A 24,506-nucleotide genomic window follows, 5' to 3' on the forward strand; every position below is an offset into this window, starting at 1 on the left:
AGGACGTAAAGAGTCCAAATGCAAGTTTACAACTTAACAGTTACTTCTTACCTTTTTCAATTGAAGGGCAGCCTATGCTTGTCATTTAATTGAGAGATTAGCTTTAAGGGATTTTAATAAATGAATCATTTCACTTAAAGTCATTAAGTATAATTAACATTTAATTTGTTAAGGAGGCATGTAATCAAGAAATCAGAAACAAGGCTGCCCACTGATTATTTTGAAGGAGAGTGTAAAGATGAGCCTGTTCCCAGGCAGTGAATAATGTCAGATCTGCTCCTTATTTCCCGGTGTGTTTACCTGTGTAATGACTACCTGTGTGTAAGAACCTGTTTTATGTACCTGCCTGTCTGCATCTTTCTGCGAGCCTGGTATTTGTTCCTTCAAATAAAATTATACTCTGGAGTTTTCTGACCTGCTAATTCTTTAATAAAGTAGGGAAGACTAATTTTCTTGCTGCTTCAACATAACCCAACAATTCTTCGCTGTACACTGACAATCATGGTCAGACCAATTTACTGCAGCAGCTCCCTCCCCCACACCAAAGTCCTCCTCACATTCCACTACATGTGGTTGATTTGACCAAGATTTATGTTCATGTATGATGGATTAATACGCACACCAAGTAGGCGACATTTCAATCTCTCCCTGTTTCCATCCTGTCATTAAGATACGCCTGTGCACACAGTCACTGCTAAATCATGTGATTCACTAGGTCTTGTTATTAAGGAACAGAATCATATCTCAAGGCCATGACTTCATGTCTCGTTCCCATGCGTTGTCTGCCCCTTTTATTTTGAAAAGGTCTGAACCTGGGTCACTTGCTTAACAGACCTCGGAAATAGTCGACATGCAATGTATGAAAAAAATGACTCCAATCATACGAAAGCCACACATTTGAACAATTACTCTGAAAGTTTCATTTTATGAAAAACATTTGACTATAAAATCTTCATTGCAGATAAATCAGGTAGGATGAAGACAAAATGTTCTAGCTTCACTCAAAGTCCAGCAGACGAACAATAAAAAGTGACACTATTGTAGAACTGTTTGAGGAGGACTAACTAATTACAAGGAATAATTCTGAAGTAGCTCAAACCAGCCACTAGGGACACTCTTTTGGGTAGTTTTAGTGCCGGTCCCAAGCCCGGATAAATGGTGAGGGTCAGGAAGGGCATCCGGCGTAAAACTTGTGCCAAAACAAACATGCGGATCACAAATAGGAGGGGTAGTGGATATATTGGCAGATGATCTGCCGCGACCCCGAAAAGGGAGCAGCCAAAAGATGAAGAAGAAGAAGAAGAATTCTGAAGTAGCTCAGGAGCATCAACGCAGGCCAAGAGAACACACCATTCCAAATAGGCATGAACTGGCAACGCACATAAAAAGCGCCAAAGTAGTAAATTCAGTCACATTTGGGCTGCAAGAAAAAGCTGTGCAGTCTGAATATGGAACCTCTCCTCTCAGCCCCTGATAGAGTTTAAATGATATTACGTCTGATATATGTCTTCATATATCCTCATTACGTGACTTGTCAGCATCAGTTGGAAAACTACAAGTCTGGAAAATAAAAAAATCTGAGGGTGTGGAACTAGAAAGAATAGAACAGACCTCTTGAGCCCACTCATCTTAACTTGAGACTATCGACCGAGGTGCTTAAGTTTAATTTTGTGCAATGAATGTGCTATAGATTTTGACAAGGAAGAGGAATATGTAGTAAAAGAAGACAATATTTCTGAACTTGCTGCTTTTTTGAAACTGCCCATTGTCAGTTGCATTACTAAATCAGCAGAGCACAGTTTTAGTACATCCATGATTTTCACCCTTAAAGACCTTGCATGAAGCGCAGCTCAGACAACAGCAAGTTTTCTGTAGTTTGGGGTGTCTTGAGCAGGTAACTGCAGTAAACTGAAGCAGGATAAAGGATCATACACTGCACAGTATAAAGACTAGTCTTCAGCCATTTTTACCAGCTCCATTTGATTAAATCTTCTTGTATCGTGAAAAAGATTTACAATATTTCACATATAAAAATCATTTTACTAGTCATTAGGAGTACAACTAGCCTGGGAACACAGATATTATGATTTATCTGGCTCTTGAGTTGAGTCTGAGAAATGTTCTAGTCAATCAAACTAGAAATTCAGTACAAACTGAACTATATCAACTATTCAAGATGCATTATCAATTCTAATAGAGGCTGTTCTGTTTTGATGGTGGAAGGCCAACCACTCGGGGCCTGTCTTTTGAATGCTGATGTTCCAAGAGGATGAAGTGATTGACTGTTAAAAGCAGAAAAGAGATAAAAAACAACACACACTGTTTTATTTCCAGAGTCTAAAGACGAGGAAAAATCTTGTGTCATCCTCAGGAAAGTGTGCTCTATGGTTTTTCCTGAAATTAATCCAGGATGCTAATTTGTCTTTTGTTGAACTGAGATGTAAACTATACATTTTGAGATTGGTTGATACTTTTTTAGGAACAGATGGGTCTGAATTAGGAATGTTTAACAGGGGGACAATATAAAAAATAAAACATAGCTGTGAGTCATGAGGGAATAATATCTGTTACAAATATGAGATTTTATGTCGAGGAGGAGGGAAAAATTGATTAAAAGTTGATGAGAACTGTGGATCATGAGCTCAAGTCTGAAAAACCGTAACCCTCCAACAATCCCGCTGAGATTTCGGATTGAAAAGTGTCAATTTTGTCACAAGCTCAGGAAATGTTTACAGGTGTTGCTTTCAGAAAGCTGGTGACTGGGGTTTGAGTTGTTATAAAGAACTTGGTATGTGAGTGTATATCAGGAAGGAATTTATTCTATCTGCTGTGACAATGTTATTTAACCAATCTCTAAAATTAGCTCTTCTAACTTTGTAAGAGGCAATATATTGAGAAATATCGGTGCAAGGGTGCAAACTGAATAGGACATCAGGGCATGAGCAAGAACTGGCCATCACCTTCAAGTGATGTATCTGACTGGGGTGCTGATAATGGTAAGGGGCAGATACAGGCATGCCAACTGTGAACCACAATGTCTATAAAAAGTCTCTCTTTATAATTTCCAGTCATTTCTCTACTGTCTGTAATAAATCTGAACAATGCCAAAAAAAACTTTAAAAGTCAGACTGAGACTGTAAACCTCATTGTATTCTCAGTGAGCACTACAGAGGCTATGCTGTTGTTTCATATGTGGGACACTTTGCATGAAGTTGAGACTTTGCAGAGTTCGGTGGTGTCTTTGAGAGGCCGCGGACGGCCCTCTGGGACCGGCACAAAAAACAGCACTGCAGCAACAACTTGACAGTGTGTGTTGGTTCTATGCCACAGGTAGGTCTAGAAATAGGCAGCCCATGCAGCTAGCCATCCATCCGCAGCACACATCTGCCATGATGTATGAGACGCAGCACAGAGGCCATTATTCACACTCTATGCATACTCTGCTCCACTCTAACACACACACACACACGTTTACCTGCTCAACTTTCAGTATGTAGGTTGCTGTGATGTCTGTTGAGGGTCACAGAGAAAAAAACTTTATCCTACTTTGGTGTGTTTTAAAGAGCACAGCCAGGCTCCTATACAGAGGCTCCAATTAACACTGGCTTACTTTTCCAAACTACATCTTACCATCGTTACTATTATCTTTTTTCAAAAGGAAATAAAATCAAGTTAGCTGTTAAATATCTGTTATCAATCTAATTAAATTTCATGATTATTTTTTATTGTTTGATATAGTCGGGTCAACCACTCCTAACTTCCAATTCCTACTGCTGTACAGTGGAATCTTTTAAATATTGAATACATCCATCAATCCGTAATTTGTACCACTTATCCTGTAAAGGTGGCCAAGGGGGGCTGGAATATATATATATATATATATATATATATATATATATATAGTGGGCAGCTGTGGCTGAGGGGTAGAGAGGTTGTCCTTAAACCAGGTCGGCAGTTCTTCCCCATCTGCATGCCGAAGTATCCTTGGGCAAAATCCTTAACCCCGAATTCCCTCATAGAAAAAAAAGAAAGTTCTACTAATAGATGTACTGTATGAATGTGTGTGTGAATGGGGCTATATAAATACAGACCATTTACCAAAATTTACAGTTTGTAGTATGGAAGTTGAAACCATGACAGTTTTATAACTGTCATTAGTCCAAGAGCAGCAGTGTCTTTGAAGCAAGCCACTTCTCCACACAGTGTTTTCTCGTGCTTCAATCTTTGCTTCACTCTCACAGTTAGCGCTCAGAGTTTTTACGACATCAAGTTGGACGGGAGAGTAACAGTCTGGCGTCGACAGGAAGTGAACAGACCGGCAGTGCGGAAAGCGGAAGTACATCACACTACATTGACAGGTAGTCAATCGGAGTGAGCTGCAGAAACACTGATGCACATGTGCAGCAGACTGCAAAAGGTGGAGGAAAACCCAGGAGCTAGAACTTTGTACATCTCGATCTACCATTATGATGTTTTGTTGTAAACTGTATTTCCGTGTGGGCCACAGTGGTGAACGAACCAACCAACACTACAGGGCATAAGATGAATGTGCAGCTCTCTCGAGATCATCAGTGCAGCCAATTTCAACACTATCTGCCCCTTCAATCATCAGATAGCAAGTGTGTTAGTGCCCGAAAACAGTGATCACAATTACAGATGCTATTGTTCCTCTGACACAGTAAAAAATCATCATCTCCCCTTTGCTTTTATCTGATTTCATTTATTCCTCTCTCCTCAGCTCAATTCCTTTCCTCCTCTCCTCTCCTTCCCATCCTCTCTGCACTGGAACATTCCGCTACGATCAATCAGATTACATAAGAGCACTGCAGTGAGAAGCAGTGAGGAAGAGAGAAACACAGCCAAGTGAGGGGTGCCATGCTATCTTGCTTTTCGTCTTTTATACATCCACTCATAACTCTCTCTTCCTCTCCCTCACACACACACACGCACGCACACACACCTGATGCTTGGTTTAAATGTCCTCACTGCAGTGAGGGTCTGAGAGAGGTGGTTCGAACGGAGAGAAGAGTAAGATTTGTTCTGCTCCAGAGCAACGCTATAAAATATGTAGAGTCGGTGGAGCTGAGTAAACCAGTTTCTTACCAAGGTGCTGAGACAGACATTTCAACACACATCCCACTATGTGATAATATCAATAATAATGTACTTTTGAGTGACATTTTAAAAACTGTGTTTGTCATTTGAATTCTGGCAATAAGACAAACTAAGAAAGAAAAGCAAGAAAAAAAAAATTGCCATCTGAAACTATCATGAACGTGCGAGTTTCAAAATAAATTGCCTTGAAACTCAAGAACATAATTCTGAATATATTCAGAAAAAAAGGCAAATGAGCAACTTTTGTGTAACTAGAGTGTTATAACATTATTGAAATAATAATATTGAATTCTGCAATAGAAATGGTTCACCAGCAGCTACACTGGTATTTTTTGCTTTCTGCGATGTCAGTTTTTCGAGCATCTTTAATTGCTCAAGATCACTAAACTCTTTAAAACCTCAGCTCAAAGGTTATGTAAGTCAATAAACCATAATACTGTAAAACATTGCAATAGAAAAAATGACCAAGTGATAAATAAACACATTCAAACATGTTAATCCAAAAGATTTCTAAATATTGAAACACTTGGCCAGGGGACCACTCAACAAGTTATTTCAATTATACATTATTATTGATTTTTGGTCCTCCCCCCGCCATTCTGTGGTGCCAATGTTCTTTATCAACACATTTTTATGCATGCAATCATGACATCACGTCATCTTGAGTGCACTATGTAATAAGGTAGAGGTCAGAGGTCAGAGGCCTTGGATTTCCAGCGCCAGAAGATTGAATGTTCTTGCTAATATACAGTTATTATTTTAAATAGAGTTAACCATGATTATACAAGCCACAATATCTCGCAGCCAGCTGGGGACGTCCATTTTCAGAGGGTTAGTAACATTTCTGAGGTTATTGAACAAAAGAGAAAAAAAAACAGATACACAAATTATACCCTGGTTACAATCATTAGCCAACTTTTGATTTAAATTAGTCCTCAACCAAAAACATATAACACTGTGCTTAATTGTCAGTTTTCACAAGACCTGAATAAAGAGAAGAATGAATGATTTTCTGCATCAATAGAGACTGACTGTTTCTAGAAGACAAGAGAGCTGAGAAGAATAGAAATGCTACTACTTAAAAAAAAAGACTTTGGCAATCACAAGACTTTAATATCCCTTGTTTCAACAGAGGTGACACAAAGAAGACACAGAGATGAGAGTCTGCGAAGATTGATAAGAGTCTGTGAAAAGACACCAGAGAAGATCTTCAGCCTGACCTACAGCAGTCACCACCATACGCTGCACAGTGAACAAAGTGGGGCGCTATGGGCCAAGGGAGGACACCACTGTTCAAAGAAAGGTAGAAAAAGCCAAGTGTCATCTTTGCAGAACTAGTCAAAAACCAGCCTTTCTTGAAAATAGTTCTATGGACAGGTAAGCTTAAAGTAGAGCTCTTTGGGAATGCAGTACATTAGTCTATTTATAGATGAAGAAATGAAATCCCTAAGGAAACGAACAAACCCCCTGCAGGAAAACACGGTGGAGGTTTTATTATGATGTGAGACTGCTCTGCTGCCTCTGGTACTGGAGGCATTATGTGTATGAGGAATGAGGAAATCAGATGATGACCAAGGTAATTGTCGAGCAGCACAAAAAGACAAACTGTTTTCAACTGTTCAGCAGTGAGTCGTGACATCTAATCGAATTGAAAACCTATGAAGAGAGATGTAATGTGACATTTTCAAAAAAGGATTTCTGCAAACTTCAAAGAGCTTTAATCCAAACGAAGGGAGGAAGACGCTATACCAGCAGACTGGTGCAAGAGGCTTCTGCATGCCTGCAGGGAACATCTACAAGCTTTTGATGCTTTCAAAGGTTATACAACTAAATCATAGTAAAGGACAAACGGTAAATGGTCTTTATGACCACTCAAAGCACTTCACAGTTCAGTTTTGCAATTCACATAGTCACAAACACATGTATACAGTGCACCTATGTGGAGCACTCCCTCTATCATCACTCACATTCTGCCGAAACAGCCGTTAGGGGCAGTTTGGGGTTCAGGATCTTGCTCAAGGATGCTTCCGCACACAGAAGTGGGACTGGATTCAAACCATCTGGTTATTGGAAGACCTGCTCTTCCCCCTGAGCCAGGATGTGAATGATGTGTCAAGGGCCCATTTTGCCCTATTATCCAATATTAGTATTTTTCTTGTGATTACCAATCTTGCAAATTTGAAGTGGATGAGCAAAAATAATGAGTTTTCCTTTACTTCTGTAAATATTGTGAATTTTGTACTTTCTGCCGTGCCAACAAATTTTGAGCAGGATTGTAAGTGTTCTGCAAAAATCAGGTTTTTGGTCAAATTGACTTCAGTCATCATGACTGTGCAGAAACATTTCATTAATGCAAAGCATTAATAGCACTACACAGTAGATCTTCAGAATAAGTGTGGCACAGAAAACAGACCTGGTATGTTGTTGCAGCCAGAAAAACATTAATTCAGTTGTGTGATGGGAGACTTTTTTTTTCATTTAAAACCAAATATTTAGACTGTGAAAATGATTAATGGCTGTCAAGACAATTTCTAATATGCAGTTTTTTGAAAGGCCCATGGGAGGAATCCAAGTAGTAAAATGAACATGGCAGCAAGACAGAGCAAGGACAAAAGCAAGATAAAACATTCTGCAAAGCAGCATCCAGCAAGAAGCCAAGTAAGTTTGAAAAGGATCAAACTAACACATTATTCTTTAGCCATAATACAATTCAAATACTTAATTTCTTCTCATTTGTATATTAAAGTTCCATATTTGATTAAAAGTGACATCCTTAATGCTCTCATGATTTATTTGTGGGATTCACATAGGTGACTCCTAGCCCACCGGGATGGGGTGTTGGCTAGTCAGTTAATCAGAAGCTTAGCCCAGACTCCTCTCCTCTCCACTTAAAAATAGGGTTGGTGATCCTACTTCAAAAAAATGCAACCGATACATCCCACCACCTCCCATCAGCCCTCTCATCAAAGCAACACTTCCAAAACACAAAGATGTGCACTGCCTGACAACTGATTGAAGGCGACTTTTCCGTAACTTTTATTGATGGGTCATGAAAAGTACTTCAATACGTAATATAGAATTGTTTCAGAAAATAAAAATCCTCCCTTTAAAATGATTTAAAAACATGCTTCTATATAGACAGTTTCAAAGCGTTTTTCTTGCATGTGACAACTATACACACTCCTTTAGATATTATGAATATTGGAGAAGGAAGGACAGGTTTGGATTTGATTGACTTAATCTGTGCATTAATATCCCAGCTGCTTGTTTATTTAGCTCGGTAAGACCAGAGAGTGGACTGGTCATATTTTGTCACTTACCTGTATGTTGTTTTTTTCCTTTTTCGAACCGGACCATTTTTAAGTCCATACTGTGTGCTGGCTGAGATACTTTAGAATGACATTTAAATTGGCAATAACTGCAGGCTACACCTATCAAATAGTGATACATTTGACGTGTGCTCCATTTTGACTTAGACTTATATCCGTGGTTCATTAGGAGAGAGAGACTCCGGGGAGGTAATCTGGAGAAAAAACTGAATCTGGCAGATTGATTGGACGCCTGTTCTTGGTGGACAAGATGAGCCTGGAAACGAGTCCATCTGAGAGCTGGCTAATCTTTTATTCAACACTGTTCGGTTGCTGGAATTGTTTTGTTGTTGCCTTTCATCGGGAGGATTGTGAGAAGTTCAGCTCTGGTCAGTGCTAACTAAAATGAGAAACCTTAATTCCCTGCTGGAATTCTGACTCATGCCTCTTCCACTCTCAGTTCATCCTTTGAACCTGTTAAAGGTCACCTTCAAAGAATGTTTCACGTTTAAAGCACCCCGCGTGCACACACACACACACACACACACACACACACACACACACACACACACACACACACAGACACACACACACACAAAACATTAACAGTGCATTAACACAGTCTGTTTATTTCTTTTCAGTCAAGAAAACGGCATCTGCACAAACGTCATACAACTGTATAGAATATTGACAACTTTAATCTTTTAATTGCAAAAGTTTAAAAATACTGGTCCCCGTCTTTGCAGTACAAAAACACAAGATTGTAAGCTTAAAATCTGTTACCACCCCCGACCCAAGGAGGTTATGTTTTCCTCTGCGTTTGTTTGATATTTAGCAGGATTACACAGAATCTACTCGTCAGATTACCACAAACTGGTGGGTCAGGGAAGACCCTGATACATGTTGATCGGGAACATGAGGTGAATGTAGGAATCTTTTTCAATTTCTTTAAAATTGCGAGATAGGGGCGGTTCCTGTATTTTCATTGGATTACCCAGACAACCATTTGTCAATCTGAATAAAATAAATGGTATAAATGTTGATGCAAATAAAAATCTGGATCTGGTAGATTTAGGCTTTTTTTCAGCCAATGTATGGTAACAAAGGGGTTACAAACCTGTAACTGCCACCAATGTGTAGCTGAGAAACATAAGGTTAGGCAAAGAAATGCAATTAAAAACTAGAGCAGTGAGCGTTTTTTGATTTTTTGACACATGGAGCTGTGCATGCCGCGTCTACCATGGTTCCATATCAACTAAAATAAACAACATTGTCTGCATTAGAGCGTGGACATGATTAATCCTCGGAGAAATCAACAAAAATTCAGAAAAACGGAAGGTTCAAGTTATCTGTGTTGTATTGGTCATCAGGTGACAGGATAACAGCTCCAACCTAACTCTCCATATTCCACACATTATACAAGTCCGAGACAGTGAGAAGACAACAGCTCCAAGAAGCACCAACACTGTTAGAGGACAACAGATCATTTTTCTCACACAAAAAAAATGTCTCACCGGCCCAAGGGACACTTGTGGTCTGTGTGTTACAATACGTTCCATGAAATGAGTCTTTGTGGACATTATGCAGCTGCTGTTCAGGATATTTCACTTTCACTTTAGTGTTGAGATACTGTACTTGAAATGCAGAAACAGCCTTTAAATGTGACCAATAATTACATGTGATGATCAGTGTGAAAGGTGAAAAACCTTTTTATTCCGTGTAACCTAAGTTATGATGGGACTGTGTATTTACCTGTTATATTTATGTTTGTGTCTTTCAGTCAGTTGGACATCGTGTGGCATCTACTGCCAAAACAATTGCGTTCCACCATGGGGAGATCAAGGAAATGGAGTTTGAGAGTATGGAGCTGGCTCATCAAAATGCTGCACTGAAGGTCATGATGTCCTGCAGGGAGGCTGCATGGAAGAGGGAGAAACAGGCCATGCAGGATCAGATTGACTCGGCCAGGCAGGGGCAGGTGTATGACCCTGCAAAAGCCATGCAGACAGAGTTGGACGACAAACTCAAGGAGTTGAAGCTGGTGTTGAAGGACAAAGAGAAGTACATCTACAAATTGAGTTCTCATCCTAAAAACAGGCGGTTTGACCTGGAGAGGGTGAAAAGGGAGCTGAACGACAAGTGCCACCAGATCAAAGTGTCACTTGGACATCAATACCTGGAGCTCATGGCCAAGCTCAGAGCGAGAGGTCCACCCCATCGAGAACGAGTGGAAGACAAAAGTCAACGCTCTGGAGGACGGTCTCAAAGCCGAGCAGGCTCAGTTGTCATAAACTCCACTGTGCATTGTCCAATCGGCACCTTTGGCGACGGATCAACTTTCGCCGCGCCTCAATGTTTACACGGTTTGAAAAAGTGTCACAGTTCTGACCATGTTCTTATCGCTTGTCTGAGCTTGTCTCACCATCAAAGTATAAAACATGTCACTTCCTGTCGCCAGCAGGTGGCGCTGTGACAATATTGACACATGGATTTGTTCAGCGCGGGACTGTGATCATGTGAATGGGTTTGCAATGATGAAGCATTCAGTCAGCATTTCAAGCCCCTCCCTGACAACTGATGAGTCTCATGGACACAGCAGTAACATTGATTCTTAAGCATTCTATGGCCCATCAATAATTCCCCCCATTTCTCTAGCTATCAAATATTGATAGATTTCCCTTTTTATGGGTGAATTTTCCTTTAAAAAAATAAATCAACATGCATCATTGTGACCCTTGAATTTCACACAAACACTTCGTTGTAATTTTTTTTTCGTACTGTATGGTGTATTTTAAAGGGTCATGGTAATAATTCATGTTAAATACGTTTTTTGTATATTTGAAATGAAGTGAAGAATAAGGGGCCTAGTTTCAAACACTACAAATCAAATACAAACACTCAGCTGAGTGTTCACATGCCGGACGCACAAACCACAGACTAACACTCAAACACAGGCTCTAAATAACAGCAGAGCACTGACCATTATGTTGTCCAATTTTAATTATGAATCCACCAATCAGCCTCACTACTACTTTTGAATTATTCAGCAGTGGCCTGTGCCGTTTAATCGAGCTCAGCCAGACCCAAGGAGGAGCAGTCACCACCTGACTGTGTGTGACTGGGGGAGAAAGAAAGTGATGCAGAGGAGTGAGGGAAGCAATAAGCCGAGCCAATCACAGTGACACATGATGACAGCAGCTCAATGAACGGAGAGCGCTTCTTCAGGATGTCATTATGCTGTCTGAATGAAACGCCACCATCAGAACACACTCCACCTCAAATGACCAAAGCAATCCAACGCTACCTCACTTTTAATTCCATTGTGTCTCAGGTCACGAGAGACAGGTCTGTAGGAGCCTGCTGTCATTGAATGTGCATTAACAAAAGGTAAACACAGTGGATGTGGATCATCATCCTGATACTAAAATTCTCTTCCATTTATTTGTGGGGTGAGTTTGTACATTTGTAAATGATGTGCATATGAATGCCTATGAGAATTTGAGCGAGTGCATAGGGATGGAAAGTCATGCCACAATAATACCATAGAAGACTGTGGCTATGGAGATCAGAGACTGAATTCTTTAGCAGCATCAGCAGTGGAAGTAAGTTGATTCTATTAATGCTGAGTCACCTGTGAGTCGCAATATCACTGAAATCAAGAAGAAATCAGCTTTCGCCACAGCAATGGAGCAACGCTGCTCCAATCACATGACGTGCCTCACTCTCTACAATCATCTATAATACACACCAACCCTATCTGGGAGTCTATTTAAGCAGAGAAAATGTCCCCTCACTCGCTGCCAGTTGCTTCAGCCCCTCCACCACCCCAGCATCCACCTCAGGCTCCGACGGGAGAACGCTAACCTGTTCTCCTGTTGCAATAAACATTTGAACGTGAGTTGTCTGAGTGAAATGCGATTGCGTAACTAATAAACAATATGCAACATGTTAAAATAATGTGTGTACATGACGATCGTTGTGTGAGCGCTCCTGTCTTGTCTGCAGGATGACTTGTTAGATCCCAGTGTTGCCCCAGCACAGGGGGGGGCTGGTCCAGCTCTCTATTTAAAGGGTAAGAGTCCAGTGTTTTTCTGCCGCTGCTGACCTGTCTTTTCACACACACACACACACACACACACACACACACACACACACACACACACACACACACACACGAGCCTGGGGCTGGTCCCGCCCACACTCGCTCACACGGAGTGAAAGAGACAGTGAAGCAGCCGGAGGTGAAGTGAAAACATTGTTCAGTTTTCTATCGCTCATTTGCACGTCACATTGATGATGTCACTGTGTGTGTCAGAGTGAGCATCATATTGGTGTCATACACTCAGAGGAGATGGGGGGGGGGGGCATCCCTAACTTTGTACAGTACTAATGCTATTAGTAGAATCTGTCACACTGCGACAAAAAAAAATCTCAGCTATCGATATCAGAGGACATTCAGGCTAAAAACTTATTGATATCTATTACCAAGTTACTTTGATGTAAGAGTAACGACAGCAGTTTTTCTTATGTCAGGTTTTCTGCATCAATGTTTTCCGATAAGAATGAAGACGACAAAGGTGAACAAAAACGGCGACTTGTGCTTTGTAGTGTCCCACTATTCACTTCACACACTCAATGTCCTGTCTGAAAGGGCTCCAGTCTAATGGAGGACTGTGACATGACAGAATGATGCTTCTTATAAATGTACAAAATCCACCTTAAAGCTGAAGCGATGTCTGTCTGCAAAGATCACACATCTGAAACACAAAACACACACAAACACACACACACACACACACACAAACACACGCACACACACACACACAGTGGCAAAGTGCTTGGTTGATAGATGGTTAGGGAATTGTGAGGCTCAAACAGGACATAGCGTTTATAAAACTAGGAGGGAAGTCATTAAACTTTCATATGGAGAAAAGGGGATCATCACTCTTAGTGTGTGTGTGTGTGTGTGTGTGTGTGTGTGTGTGTGTGTGTGTGTGTGTGTGTGTGTGTGCGTTTTCCACTGCCATTTCTACCCTGAATACACCTTCAGAGATAATATTTACTTTTCAACTCTTTGTTAGTGGCTTTTGTTAGAATTCTAGCTGATACTTTATTTTCCTGAAGTTAGCACTGACACGGCTGCTGATGTATAAACAACACACACACACACAAAAAACACACATTAATAGTATTTAGAAAAAACAATGTCACGTCCTCACTATTTCAGTCTGACACTTATTCCTGAGTGCCGTGGATATATAAAACATCACAGCTAAAAATAAAACACTGATGCAGGCTGCAATGTAACTGACTGAGATACTTTAACCTGCTGTTCAAAACTGCATTCCTTTACGTACTTTTCTCTGCTTAATTAAAATATCCATTGCATTTACACCGGCGGCATCATTTAATTTCTTTGTGCTCACAATTTGTTTTACTTTATCCTTCATTTTATCAATTCAATTAACTACTGTTATTATTATTAAAGGTGTGTCTGTGATTATCTATCACTGTCGGTGGAAATGGAATTTAGGTGCACAATTAATTTCACTTTTTCCCCACACAGAACACTTTTGTATCTAAATACTGTGTCTGAATTCATCGATCAAATACAAGTCACACGGAGGCACTGGCAAATATTAAATGTAAGTCTCACTGGTTCAATTGTAGTACAAATATAAATACATGATGCACTCTTTAGTCGCATATTATTGCTACAGTTCCAATGTCCTCTGCCTTGGCTCCACACAGATGATTTAAGAACAACTCTTTATCTTTTAATTGGACCCTTAAACTTCCCTCTGTTGTTACTGTGCAGTAACTTCAGCTGAGTGCATGTTCTGTGAATTATTATTTCACTTCAGTTAGAACTAAAAACAATAATAAACTACAAGGGAACTCAGCAGAGTGAACACCTCCACCAAGGCCAGACAGTCCAGTTCCAGGTCCGCACCAGAATTTAATGGGATCTTTCCTGACCCTCATCCCACCCCTCCTCCGAGATTCCTGGTAACTGTCAAGTAGGTTTTTTGTGTAATCCTGCGAATAAATAAATTCTTATTAATATTACTTAATATTACTATACTATATTACTTATAACTCGTATTATTTTGCTTGTTGTTTTGGATTCTTGTTTTTCCGAGTCCTCTTTGTGAATCACTTTGTAACTGCTGTTTTGAAAGGTGCTATATTATTGTTGTAAAACACAAACAAACATATGAAACCGTATTCTCCTTGGTGGCGGTAATAATACATGCACGAACAGCTTTAAAATTCTGAATATACACCAGGCACCTGCCAAACTTAACCACATTTTAACAATGTTAAAAAAGTAAACCTACCTCATTCCAACAATGCACATTGTCTCATGGAGTGATGCACTGATGTGACATGCACGGACGGACTCTAAGAACTCCACATTTTGTCTTCTGTTTCCCGACCTTCATTCCCAATTATTTACTTTCCACAACAGTTGTATTCAATTCTATTCTAGGTCAGCTATGTAAATAAAAACGTGTTTTGCTCCACAGGCCGGGTCAGCATGTCCTTACAAGGGGGACTGAGCTCCCTTGATGAATTTAGGATGGTGCTGAACTGGCAGAATGGGTACAGCAACTTTTATGCGAACACAAACAAGCTCTGCATGGCTGCGCCTACCCACAGGCTGAACTCTCCTCTCACTCATATCTGTACACTGCACTCCACTCGTCTAATACCAGCAAACCTCACACTGGCTGTGGTTGCAGTGACTCTTGAAAAGTGCTCAGGAGTGAGCTGATAAAACCTGGTTTTCTTTCACCCATGTGCCATATAATGAAATACCTTAGGGGAACAATGGTGGACATATCCCCATGCAGTTGGATGACAGCAAAGATTGTCACCTGTCATCCCAACAAAAAAGATCTGTCTTTAGTTCATATATAAAAGCTACTGTATGTCTATATATTATTTGTCCGTTAAATAGCAGTATTATGTAAAGCAACTGGATGGATTACAACGGAAGTTAGAGGAAGTATGCAGTATGGGTCAGAGAAGGACCAGTTACATTTTGGTGCAGATCCAGATCAGGGGGCGGATCCAGGATTTTTGTTCACCTTCTTTAACATTGTGAAATAGGTTGTAATTCAACATCTTCCGAGATTTCTCAGAGCATAATTCATGGATCTACATCTAGTGAATTTAAAGGTCCAGTGTGTAAGATTTAGGTGAAAGAGAACTAATGGCACAAATTGAATATAATCCTCATGATGTTTTCACTAGTGTGTTTCATCAGATTTGTATGAATTGTAGTACCCCAGAAAAGGCTCTTTATATTTAAATACTTTATATTTAAATACTTTATATTTACATGGAGGGGGTCCTCTCTACAGAGGCCACCATGTTTTTTACATTAGTCCAGACTGGACAAACTAAACACCTTTTGAGTTTTTATGACAACTGAAGCTACCACAGGTTCTTTTTCATGTTAAGAAGGAGAGGGTGAGGTGAGGGGTGTTCTGCTGCAACATGCAATTACACCATTAGTTGTCACTAAATTCTACACACTGAACCTTTAATGTTGGGGACTGTAGTTCTGGATTTTAAGACAAAAATCACTATTGGTTTAAAATGAAACCTTCAGTCTCCACCTATTTCCCTATGCACCAGACTGATGTGAATCCTACTGAGGATGGTCTTCACAGTTAAACACCTTATATATAAATACTGACAAAGAGTTTGTATTCCATTCCATTCAAGGTTCAGCAGATGAGTGAAGATTATGGGTGGAGCGTACCTTTAACTGACCTGCAGTGGAATTCTCGGCTCAGTCCATTTCAACAGTGTGCAAACACAGACATTTCTCTGTGAGAGGGATTAAATGAACACAAACACACGGCTGCTGCCATGCTGTTAGCTTTGTGCTGAGACATCAGCAGTCACCAGTAACCATATATTGATCTGCATTCAAAGAGCACTTAGCAGGGAGTGCTGCAGGACTGGAGGAGAGTGGGATGGGTGGTTTTGGGGAGGGGGGGGGGGGTGGAAGGTAAGGATGGAACAAGAGGAGGGGGAGGGAGGAGGAGGAGACAGAAGAGGAAAGAAAAAGCCTGGATGGACATTGACAACTGCTATTAGAAACCGGATATAATGCACACACATGTCTTTGTACAGGGAGGTTGTTTTGCTGCTTTTAGTGCCCTGGTCTGACAGAGGCAGTAGAGCTACACAGCATCTGTTGAAAGATTGAGCCGAACAGGTATAAACCACTAATAATCAATGACATTTCAAACAGTTTAACCCCATCACTAAAGCCAATTGGTTTTCATTAGGATCAACAAAACACATCATTCACCCAACCTAATATAAAGGGAAGCACTGGGTCAATACAATCTTAATAACAGTCTCATTGGTTGATTTATTAAAGTGACTCATCAAATAAATTCCAACACATGACTCTGTTGTTGTACTGATGGAATTAGTGCTGAGGAAATGGCCGTTGCATCCAATTTACCATGTGAGCCACCAAAACACATTGCAGGTAATCTCAACCAATGAGAGTGGACGACCTGATCTACGGCGAATCTAGCGATGTACCAGAAGACAAGAGAATGAGACTGCAGAGGATTATATGAGAAGACAGACCTATGATGAGCTGATGGAGAGGACAGCGGTGCAGCTGCTCATCTACTGGGATATGAATGACAGGTTGTCTACGTCAAAGCAGCTCAACAATAGAAAGCTACACTTAAGGCACCACAGCTCATTTCTACATCGCATGTATAGAAGCTAATTGAGTCTTCGTAAAAATGAGGAATCATACATGGAACCCGCCATTATTTAAAAGAACCAACTAACTCCTGGTGACACCTGCCCATACAACCTCTCTTTCATCAGCCATACAACCTCTAAGTCCCCCTACATCATCATGGAGCTTTCCCTGCCATTCCCACCAGTCCACCCTCCAGTCATCTGATCCTGCTCCTCTGCACACAAATCTCCACTGATCTCTAATTTAGCCCCAGCATTTAAAAAGTGAGTAACTTGTGACAAAGACTCAGGGGACAAAGTCTACAGCCCCCGCTCAGCTGCAAGATTCATTACATCCAAGAAAACAATATTCTGTTGCCCTTCTGATAGTAGAAAAATATGGCATCATTAAAATCAGCATGGCTGTCGGTCTTGGAAGCATTAAAGAGCTCAGAAAAGGTCATATAGCAACCATCGGGGTGTCCTGTGATTGGAGACAAACAGCTAAATCAATCAGAGACATTTGAATTCACCACCTCGTCTCAGGGCTAGGTGATAAACCAAACACATTTGATTAAGAAAATAAAAAAACAAAAATGTGTAAAATGTCTTTATTGTGAAAACTGAATTATTACATTTTGCTCAAAGGGTTTCTTTTCAGCAAAAAGTGCCATAGATGGGAGCTGGCTACATGAGCAGACTTCATTCATGACAGTTGCATGATGTTCCATGGGTGTGTATTGAGAAGTAGAAACATGGTACTCCATGTTTTCCTAACAAAGTTGATCAGTGGAAAAAGGCTTTGTCCTGCATGTTTGGCCCAGAGTGCATGAGTAGACATTTGTGTTGATAAAATTATTCAATACCACGGCTCTTCTGGACGTCCCTCTTGTTACTGGAAGGAGTGAATCAAATTCGAGAGTTTGTAACGCTCTGAAAAATCTATTGACCATTTACAGCTGCAGGGAGACGGATTTTTGGCGCAGTGTGCATCACTTGATGAACATGAACACTGCAATATCTTGTGTGGCCAGAACTGACAATCCATCTTAGTTTCCCTTGCTGCAGTTCACAGGACTGTTGCCTCTGCAGGCATTTCCCTACTCTGGATGTCTTTGCTGACTCTCACACCAACGAGAGAGAGGGACAGACTGAGGAGAATAACTGATACTGATCCGCACTCTGTTTGTTAATGAGATGTCATCACCACTTTGTTCAGTCTGTCTCTATTTGATGGGTAGCTAACACTAGCTAGTCATCTGTGTGTCATGTTGATGTTGTGTTAAGGGAGAAGCAGCCGGAGCAGATGGATCGATATTTGGATATTTCATCTCTGTCTGTGTCTAACATGATTATTAAGATAGTAAGAGTTTCATGTTCTCCTTAGTTGAAAGATCTGATACTCACAGTACACAGATTGTGTCTGTGTTTCTGGAATATGCAACAACTATACGTCTCGTTTCTCTTTTTGTAAGCTTTTGAGAATGTTCGGTTTACATTTATATATACAGTTTTTATTTGTTTGATTTCTATTTCGGGAATGTTTGACTTGCTTTTATTTATATAGTTTTAATTTGTTTTAGTAGTTTTCACTGCTTTATGTCTTATGCAACTAATATCTGTTTTTTTAAATTTTTTATTTCTTGTTGTTGCACTTTGTGACATTGTTGAGAAATTGCTATATAAATAATGTTTATGATTATTAGCATTTTTATTATTGGAACAAAGACTGCCTTGCAAGTGGTGCCGGTCGTTAACCACTCTTTCACAACTGTCTTGCACAAATAACAAAAGATTCCAAGCTTGAAACAAACGGGGACATATCTATTTTCATATGTGTTTTTGGACTTATCTGCCAGCCCTACCTGTGGAAACTGTGGATGGCCCAGTAGTTATTGGGATAAAAAAAAAAAAAAAGTGCATGTCTTTGTCAAAATGTTTAATCTTGGATTTCTAATGCTGCACACTTGTTTTGGACAACCGGGTTCTGGTTACAATATGTTTAGCAGCCCATGCCACTATCACTCTTCCACTAAAGGCTCATTAATTATTTATTTTTTTCAAATGATGTCACCATCACTGCCCACATACCTCCATGTGTCTTTAACATTGGCATGGTTGTTAAATCCTCTAGAGGGCGACGCAGAGTCAAGAGTTTCTGACAACAACAACAAAGATGGAGAAGGTGGAAGTTATCGTGCTCCTCTTACGAAAAAGGCAAAAGTGGTCACGTTGTAAACGAGCAGGGTAAAAAACAATTATATTGCAAGAAGTTCCAAACAATTAGCTACACTGCCCCCCCATGATTTCCAGTGGTACTGCTCTGTTTCATCTTTATTTTAAGCTTCCAGAAAACATGCACAAAATTAAATAAGAGTATGGATAGAAGACTTGTCCGTTTCTGTATACGCAGCTTACGTTAGCCTTAAGAGTGTCTCTTCTTTCCTTGTTACCCTATGGCATTTCTGGATAATCTTCAATTTGCCGTAGATAACAGTTTCTTGTCCATGTTGCCACTCTGCGTCGTCCGCTCCTTTTGAATGAGTGTTGCTATGCTACTGCCTTTTGCTCGTGTCTCTGCCAGCAGCGTTTGACTCTGTTGAAGATGCAGTGCACGTCCAAACATTAGTCACTTGCAGCTAATGAAGCATTAAATGAAGCTCTGATGCCGTCCCTGGGTTCAGTTTCTGTGAAGTGGCCTCACATCTCTGTCCTCGCAGCACTGCTTCATTACAGCGGTAAGATGTTCTGAGGTGAATACATCCATCACTTTACCTCAAGAACCATCAGTGTCACTCTAACGAAAGCATGCAGCACTGACAACACTGTCACAGAACTGGAACGAGGCTCAGTGACTCGTCTGCAGCAAGAACTGTCACACTAAATATTGGCAAAGACACTGGTGGTGAGGCAGCTTGAGATAGTCCTTGCTTAATGATCCAAGATTTAGGTGAAAGGGATCTATTGGCAGAAATGTAATGTAGAATAATCCTCATGATGTTTTCACTAGTGTGTTTAATCTAAATTGTATGAATTGTAGTTTTCTTTACCCCAGAAAAGGCCCTTTATATTTAAATACTTTATATTTACATGGAGGGGGTCCTCTCTACGGAGGCTGCCATGTTTTTTACATTAGTCCAGACTGGACAAACTAAACTCCTTTTGAGTTTTTATGACAACTGAAGCTACCACAGGTTCTTTTTCATGTTTGGAAGGAGAGGGTGAGGTGAGGGGTGTTCAGCTGCAACATGCAACTTCAACACTCAATATCACAAAATTTCACACACTGTACCTTTAATGGTCGACACAATATTGGTTTACAATAGATACTAACTAAGCCCAAACAGGAAATACCACCTGTCTCACCATCCAACAAAACCCAGAGTTCTAGCAACACGTACTGGAGTACTTGACAGAAAAAAACTAAATAGACAGCCACTGAATTAAATTATGATAGGCTCTGTGTCTGCTATGAAGAAATAACCTCATAATTATCAATGTCAATCAAATAAAGTATTTAACACCAAATCACTAGCTATATCAAATATATTGGGACTGCAGTAATGTTTAATCTCTGGAAATACGCCACTCCTAAATTGTCTGAACACTAAATGTAGCACTGCCTTTAGGCCCAGATTAACTGCTCTGAACACATCACACTAATTGATGAGTAACTCATTTAAAGCAACCACAACAACTATCAAGCTTAAATACACTACAGCCACATCTAAGGTGGCTTAATATTTACAGTTCTTAACATCATGTGTGTTATTAAAGAATGTGGCTAACAGTTATCAGGATGCTGTATCCTTGTTGAACTTTCAGAATCCACTCACATAGCTCTGAATTATTAGTAAAATATGAAACTGTTTAAGCTGATGTAAGAAAATATTATCTAATGTATGAAAATTGATGGATGCATTGACCTTTGATGCTTTGGACAACTCCTTACAGCAGCAACCCGGACCGAGTCTGTCTCTACACACACTGATGTTATTAGCTATTAGTGCTGCTTAATGGATGACCCCATTCGCTTAATTATTAATGTTTAGCTTATAGCTTTTGATCTCTGTGTGTGTTAATGGCTGCAATTTTTTGTTCAGTGTGTGAAATTATGTCTTGATCAGCCATTGTGATGAGCTACAAATGAAGTGGTTATGGTAATTTTTTTATTAAATTTTTACAGGAAAAATATCAAACATAAAAATGATGATGATGTGATTTTTACTAGGATCTGTCAAAAACATGTTCCTCCAGATCTAGATGACATGATTGTACTATGAGGCATTGCCATATCACTCACTTATCCTGGTATGCTGTTACACTTCTTGCCTTCAAAGAAATTGCAGCTTCAGTGATTTAATATTGCACTTGACAAGTTTGTATTGTTTAGTTCCATTCATATTTTCATCTATAAAATAGAAAATTATGAAAAAAGGGTCAAATGTTGTTTTGTCCAAAACATATTCAAAGTTGGGTTTTTTTGCTCATAAAAATATTAAATATTTGATCAACAAAAAAAAAAAAAGGCACAATGCCTACAAATCATCAGATAAAATGTTTCTACATATCTCAATCTGCTGAAACTGTGACTGCTGGCCTGTTGGGGGCCAGCCTGTACAGTAACCAGCAGCCTCCACTGCAGTGGCTCTGTCCCTACAGCAGAGACATATTAAAACCCTTGTATCAAGGGTGTGTTCTTGAAAACACTAGTTTCCAAACATCACCCGTCCACTTCAGCTGTTTATCTGGGTCTTTTCCACGGCCACGTCTACAGGTGCTCCAACACCAGAGTACTAAATTCAAACCATCTATATGTTCTGGGTGTGCTCCGACCAGTAGGACACACCCAGGGGGAGTCATCCAAGGGCATACTGGTGAAACTGACCTGCAACAACTGCAAAATTAACCCTAATCCTAATCTGAGTTGTATCTGCATATCTCGTTTCCTTCAGCACCCACACACAGCTCATCATCATCAGGCAGCAGTGGAATGAATACTCAGAGCTTTGTCTTCAGGCACGGCTGTTTTTTCATCAGTCCAGTAGCATGTGTGCAGAACCACTGTTGCGATATATCCAAACATGAAACTGGAGTGGTAGTTTGACATTACAACGTTTTCATATCTTTATAACTGCGTGAGAGCAGAGGAAAATGTAAAGTAAAGATCTCAGTAAGTGCTATGTTGTTTCACACTGATCTGGGACAACTTTAAAACTGCACCAATAACTTCTTTCAAGTTGAATTCTCTTTAGAGGCACTGCCTTGTAAAAAAACGGGTTGGCTAACATGCAGCAAAGTGCTACCAAATGCGCCACTGTGATCAACAGCTAGTCTCGGTTTCTGTGGTGTACGATGAGTTAATCTGTAGCAAACAGTGCACTGATCTGTGGTTTACTGTGATTCAATCTGTGGTGAACATTGAATTTATTGATGGCAAACTGTAAATTCATCCTTCATATACAGTGTTTTAATCTGTGGCATACAGTGTTTTAATCTGTGGTGTACAGTGTTTTAATCTGTGGTGTACAGTGGGTTAATCTGTGGTGTACAGTGTTTTAATCTGTGGTGTACAGTGTTTTAATCTGTGGTGTACAGTGGGTTAATCTGTGGTGTACAGTGTTTTAATCTGTGGTGTACAGTGTTTTAATCTGTGGTGTACAGTGGGTTAATCTGTGGTGTACAGTGTTTTAATCTGTGGTGTACAGTGTTTTAATATGTTGCGTAAAGTGGGTTAATCTGTGGTGTACAGTGTTTGAATCTGTGGTGTACAGTGGGTTAATCTGTGGCGTACAGTGGGTTAATCTGTGGTGTGCAGTGAGTTAATGTCTGGTGTACAGAGGTTAATAAGAAGCGTGATACCGAACCAAAACAACGATCTGAGTGGGTGTGCGGTGTCAGGTGATAATCCCTACCACGTTCCAAATAATCATTTGATCCATTGTTCACATTAAACGATGAATCGCTGTGTAAAACGCAGACTGTAATAACAAGTCCCATCTCCTTTAAAGTAAAGTGGTGGTATACCAGCATCATTGCAGAGATATTTCTTTTGCTGTCAACATATTAGAAAGGAGAGGAGCTGCGCTGGAAACAACGGGATCATCTCAGAAACCCCTACACACTATTCCTCACAGATACATGACATGTTCATCTGCACACTCAGTGTCCGCCCCCTTCCTTTAAAAAGTAAATACTCGGGTGCAGCGGATTCACGTGCGATCGTTCACGTGACTTTGTATAAAACATCCGCTCCAGCGCGTCTCCCCTTTCACATAGGACTGACATGGTGGAATAAGCCCGCGCGCACCGTGGCGTCGCTCCTGCGGATGGAAGAGCAGCAGCAGCTGCAGCAGCAGCAGCAGGCATCACGCAGCCAGCCCGCACACCGCACTGCGCCCCGCATCCACCCAACACACACACACACACACCAGCGGCCGCACGCATGTCTGCACGCTGCCCAACTCCTCCATCTGAGAGAGGGACCGCAGCGCACCGCCTCTCCCCCCCCCACCAACCCCATACACCTCTGCCATGTCCTCACGATGCGGACCCACTGACCAATGACTACAGGAGCTGTCATCCTTAATGCGGTAAACTCCCTGCCCACACACACACACACGCACGCACGCACACGCGCACGCACACACACACAGAGCCCGGCAGAAAGACGCAGTGACACCCCGCAGCGGCACCGGGCTCGAGAGGAGCAGCACTCACAGTCCGCAGGAACTGGATCTCATCCTCGCCTTCTCCTCCCTCGGCCATGGTTCTCTGTCACACAGAATGCCGGCGGTATCTCTGCGGTGGAGTCCAGGCTCGAGTCTGCGAGCTCCAGACGGAAAAACCCAGCGCACCGCGGAGCTCGCTCCCTCATTGGACGGCGCGCGCTGACCGAGGGAGGAGCCGCACAGGTGTGAGAGCGAGGAGGATGCGTGCGCGCGCGAGCACCCCCCCCCCCATCCTTCTGGCTGTGGAAGTTCAGCCACCATGCTAAATGCTGTTGGAGACACAATGACACACTGACTGTGTTTGTTTGTGTGTTTGTTTGCAGGGTCACACAAAAAATACACAACCGACTTCCATGAGAGGATTGGTTTCTTTAACGTTTTTCAACATGTTCCTTGATTTCTCAGAGAATAATTCATTCGTAGATTTGCACGACTAGAGGATTTTCAACTCTTGACCGATTTGAAAAACGTGGGAGGCCACAGACATGACAGATCCAACCCATTTTTAATCATATATCGTCAGAACGCACATGATTTGACCAGAATGTCAAACAAACAGAGGAGGACCAACTTTGTCTATTCTGTTTTGCAGCGAAAACTCATGGCTGAGAAGGTGTATAGTTTT

At 40.9% G+C, this 24,506-nt stretch overlaps 2 protein-coding genes across 17 annotated transcripts in view; one reads left to right on the forward strand and one right to left on the reverse strand.

Moving 5' to 3' along the window:
* Positions 1–24,178, reverse strand: part of ryr2a (ryanodine receptor 2a (cardiac)) — a 153,422-nt gene extending 129,244 nt beyond the window's left edge. For 13 of the 16 annotated variants that reach the window (XM_069517247.1, XM_069517244.1, XM_069517246.1 and 10 more), the window contains exon 1: positions 23,871–24,177. In XM_069517247.1, the coding sequence (XP_069373348.1) occupies positions 23,871–23,918 (48 nt within the window). In that variant the 5' untranslated portion in view covers positions 23,919–24,177. Of the gene's footprint in view, positions 1–23,870 lie in introns of all 16 variants that reach the window. The other 3 variants (XM_069517248.1, XM_069517237.1, XM_069517245.1) reach the window with 2 other exon arrangements.
* Positions 7,540–11,175, forward strand: LOC138406010 (uncharacterized). The gene is made up of 3 exons (XM_069517254.1): positions 7,540–7,773; positions 10,204–10,786; positions 10,882–11,175. The coding sequence occupies exons 1-3, from the start codon at positions 7,696–7,698 to the stop codon at positions 10,941–10,943; spliced, it is 723 nt and encodes a 240-aa protein (XP_069373355.1). The 5' UTR covers positions 7,540–7,695; the 3' UTR covers positions 10,944–11,175.
* Positions 24,179–24,506: the final 328 nt, after the last annotated feature.

This window comes from Paralichthys olivaceus, chromosome 21 (assembly GCF_024713975.1).
Source record: "Paralichthys olivaceus isolate ysfri-2021 chromosome 21, ASM2471397v2, whole genome shotgun sequence".
Taxonomy (NCBI): Eukaryota; Metazoa; Chordata; class Actinopteri; order Pleuronectiformes; family Paralichthyidae; genus Paralichthys; species Paralichthys olivaceus.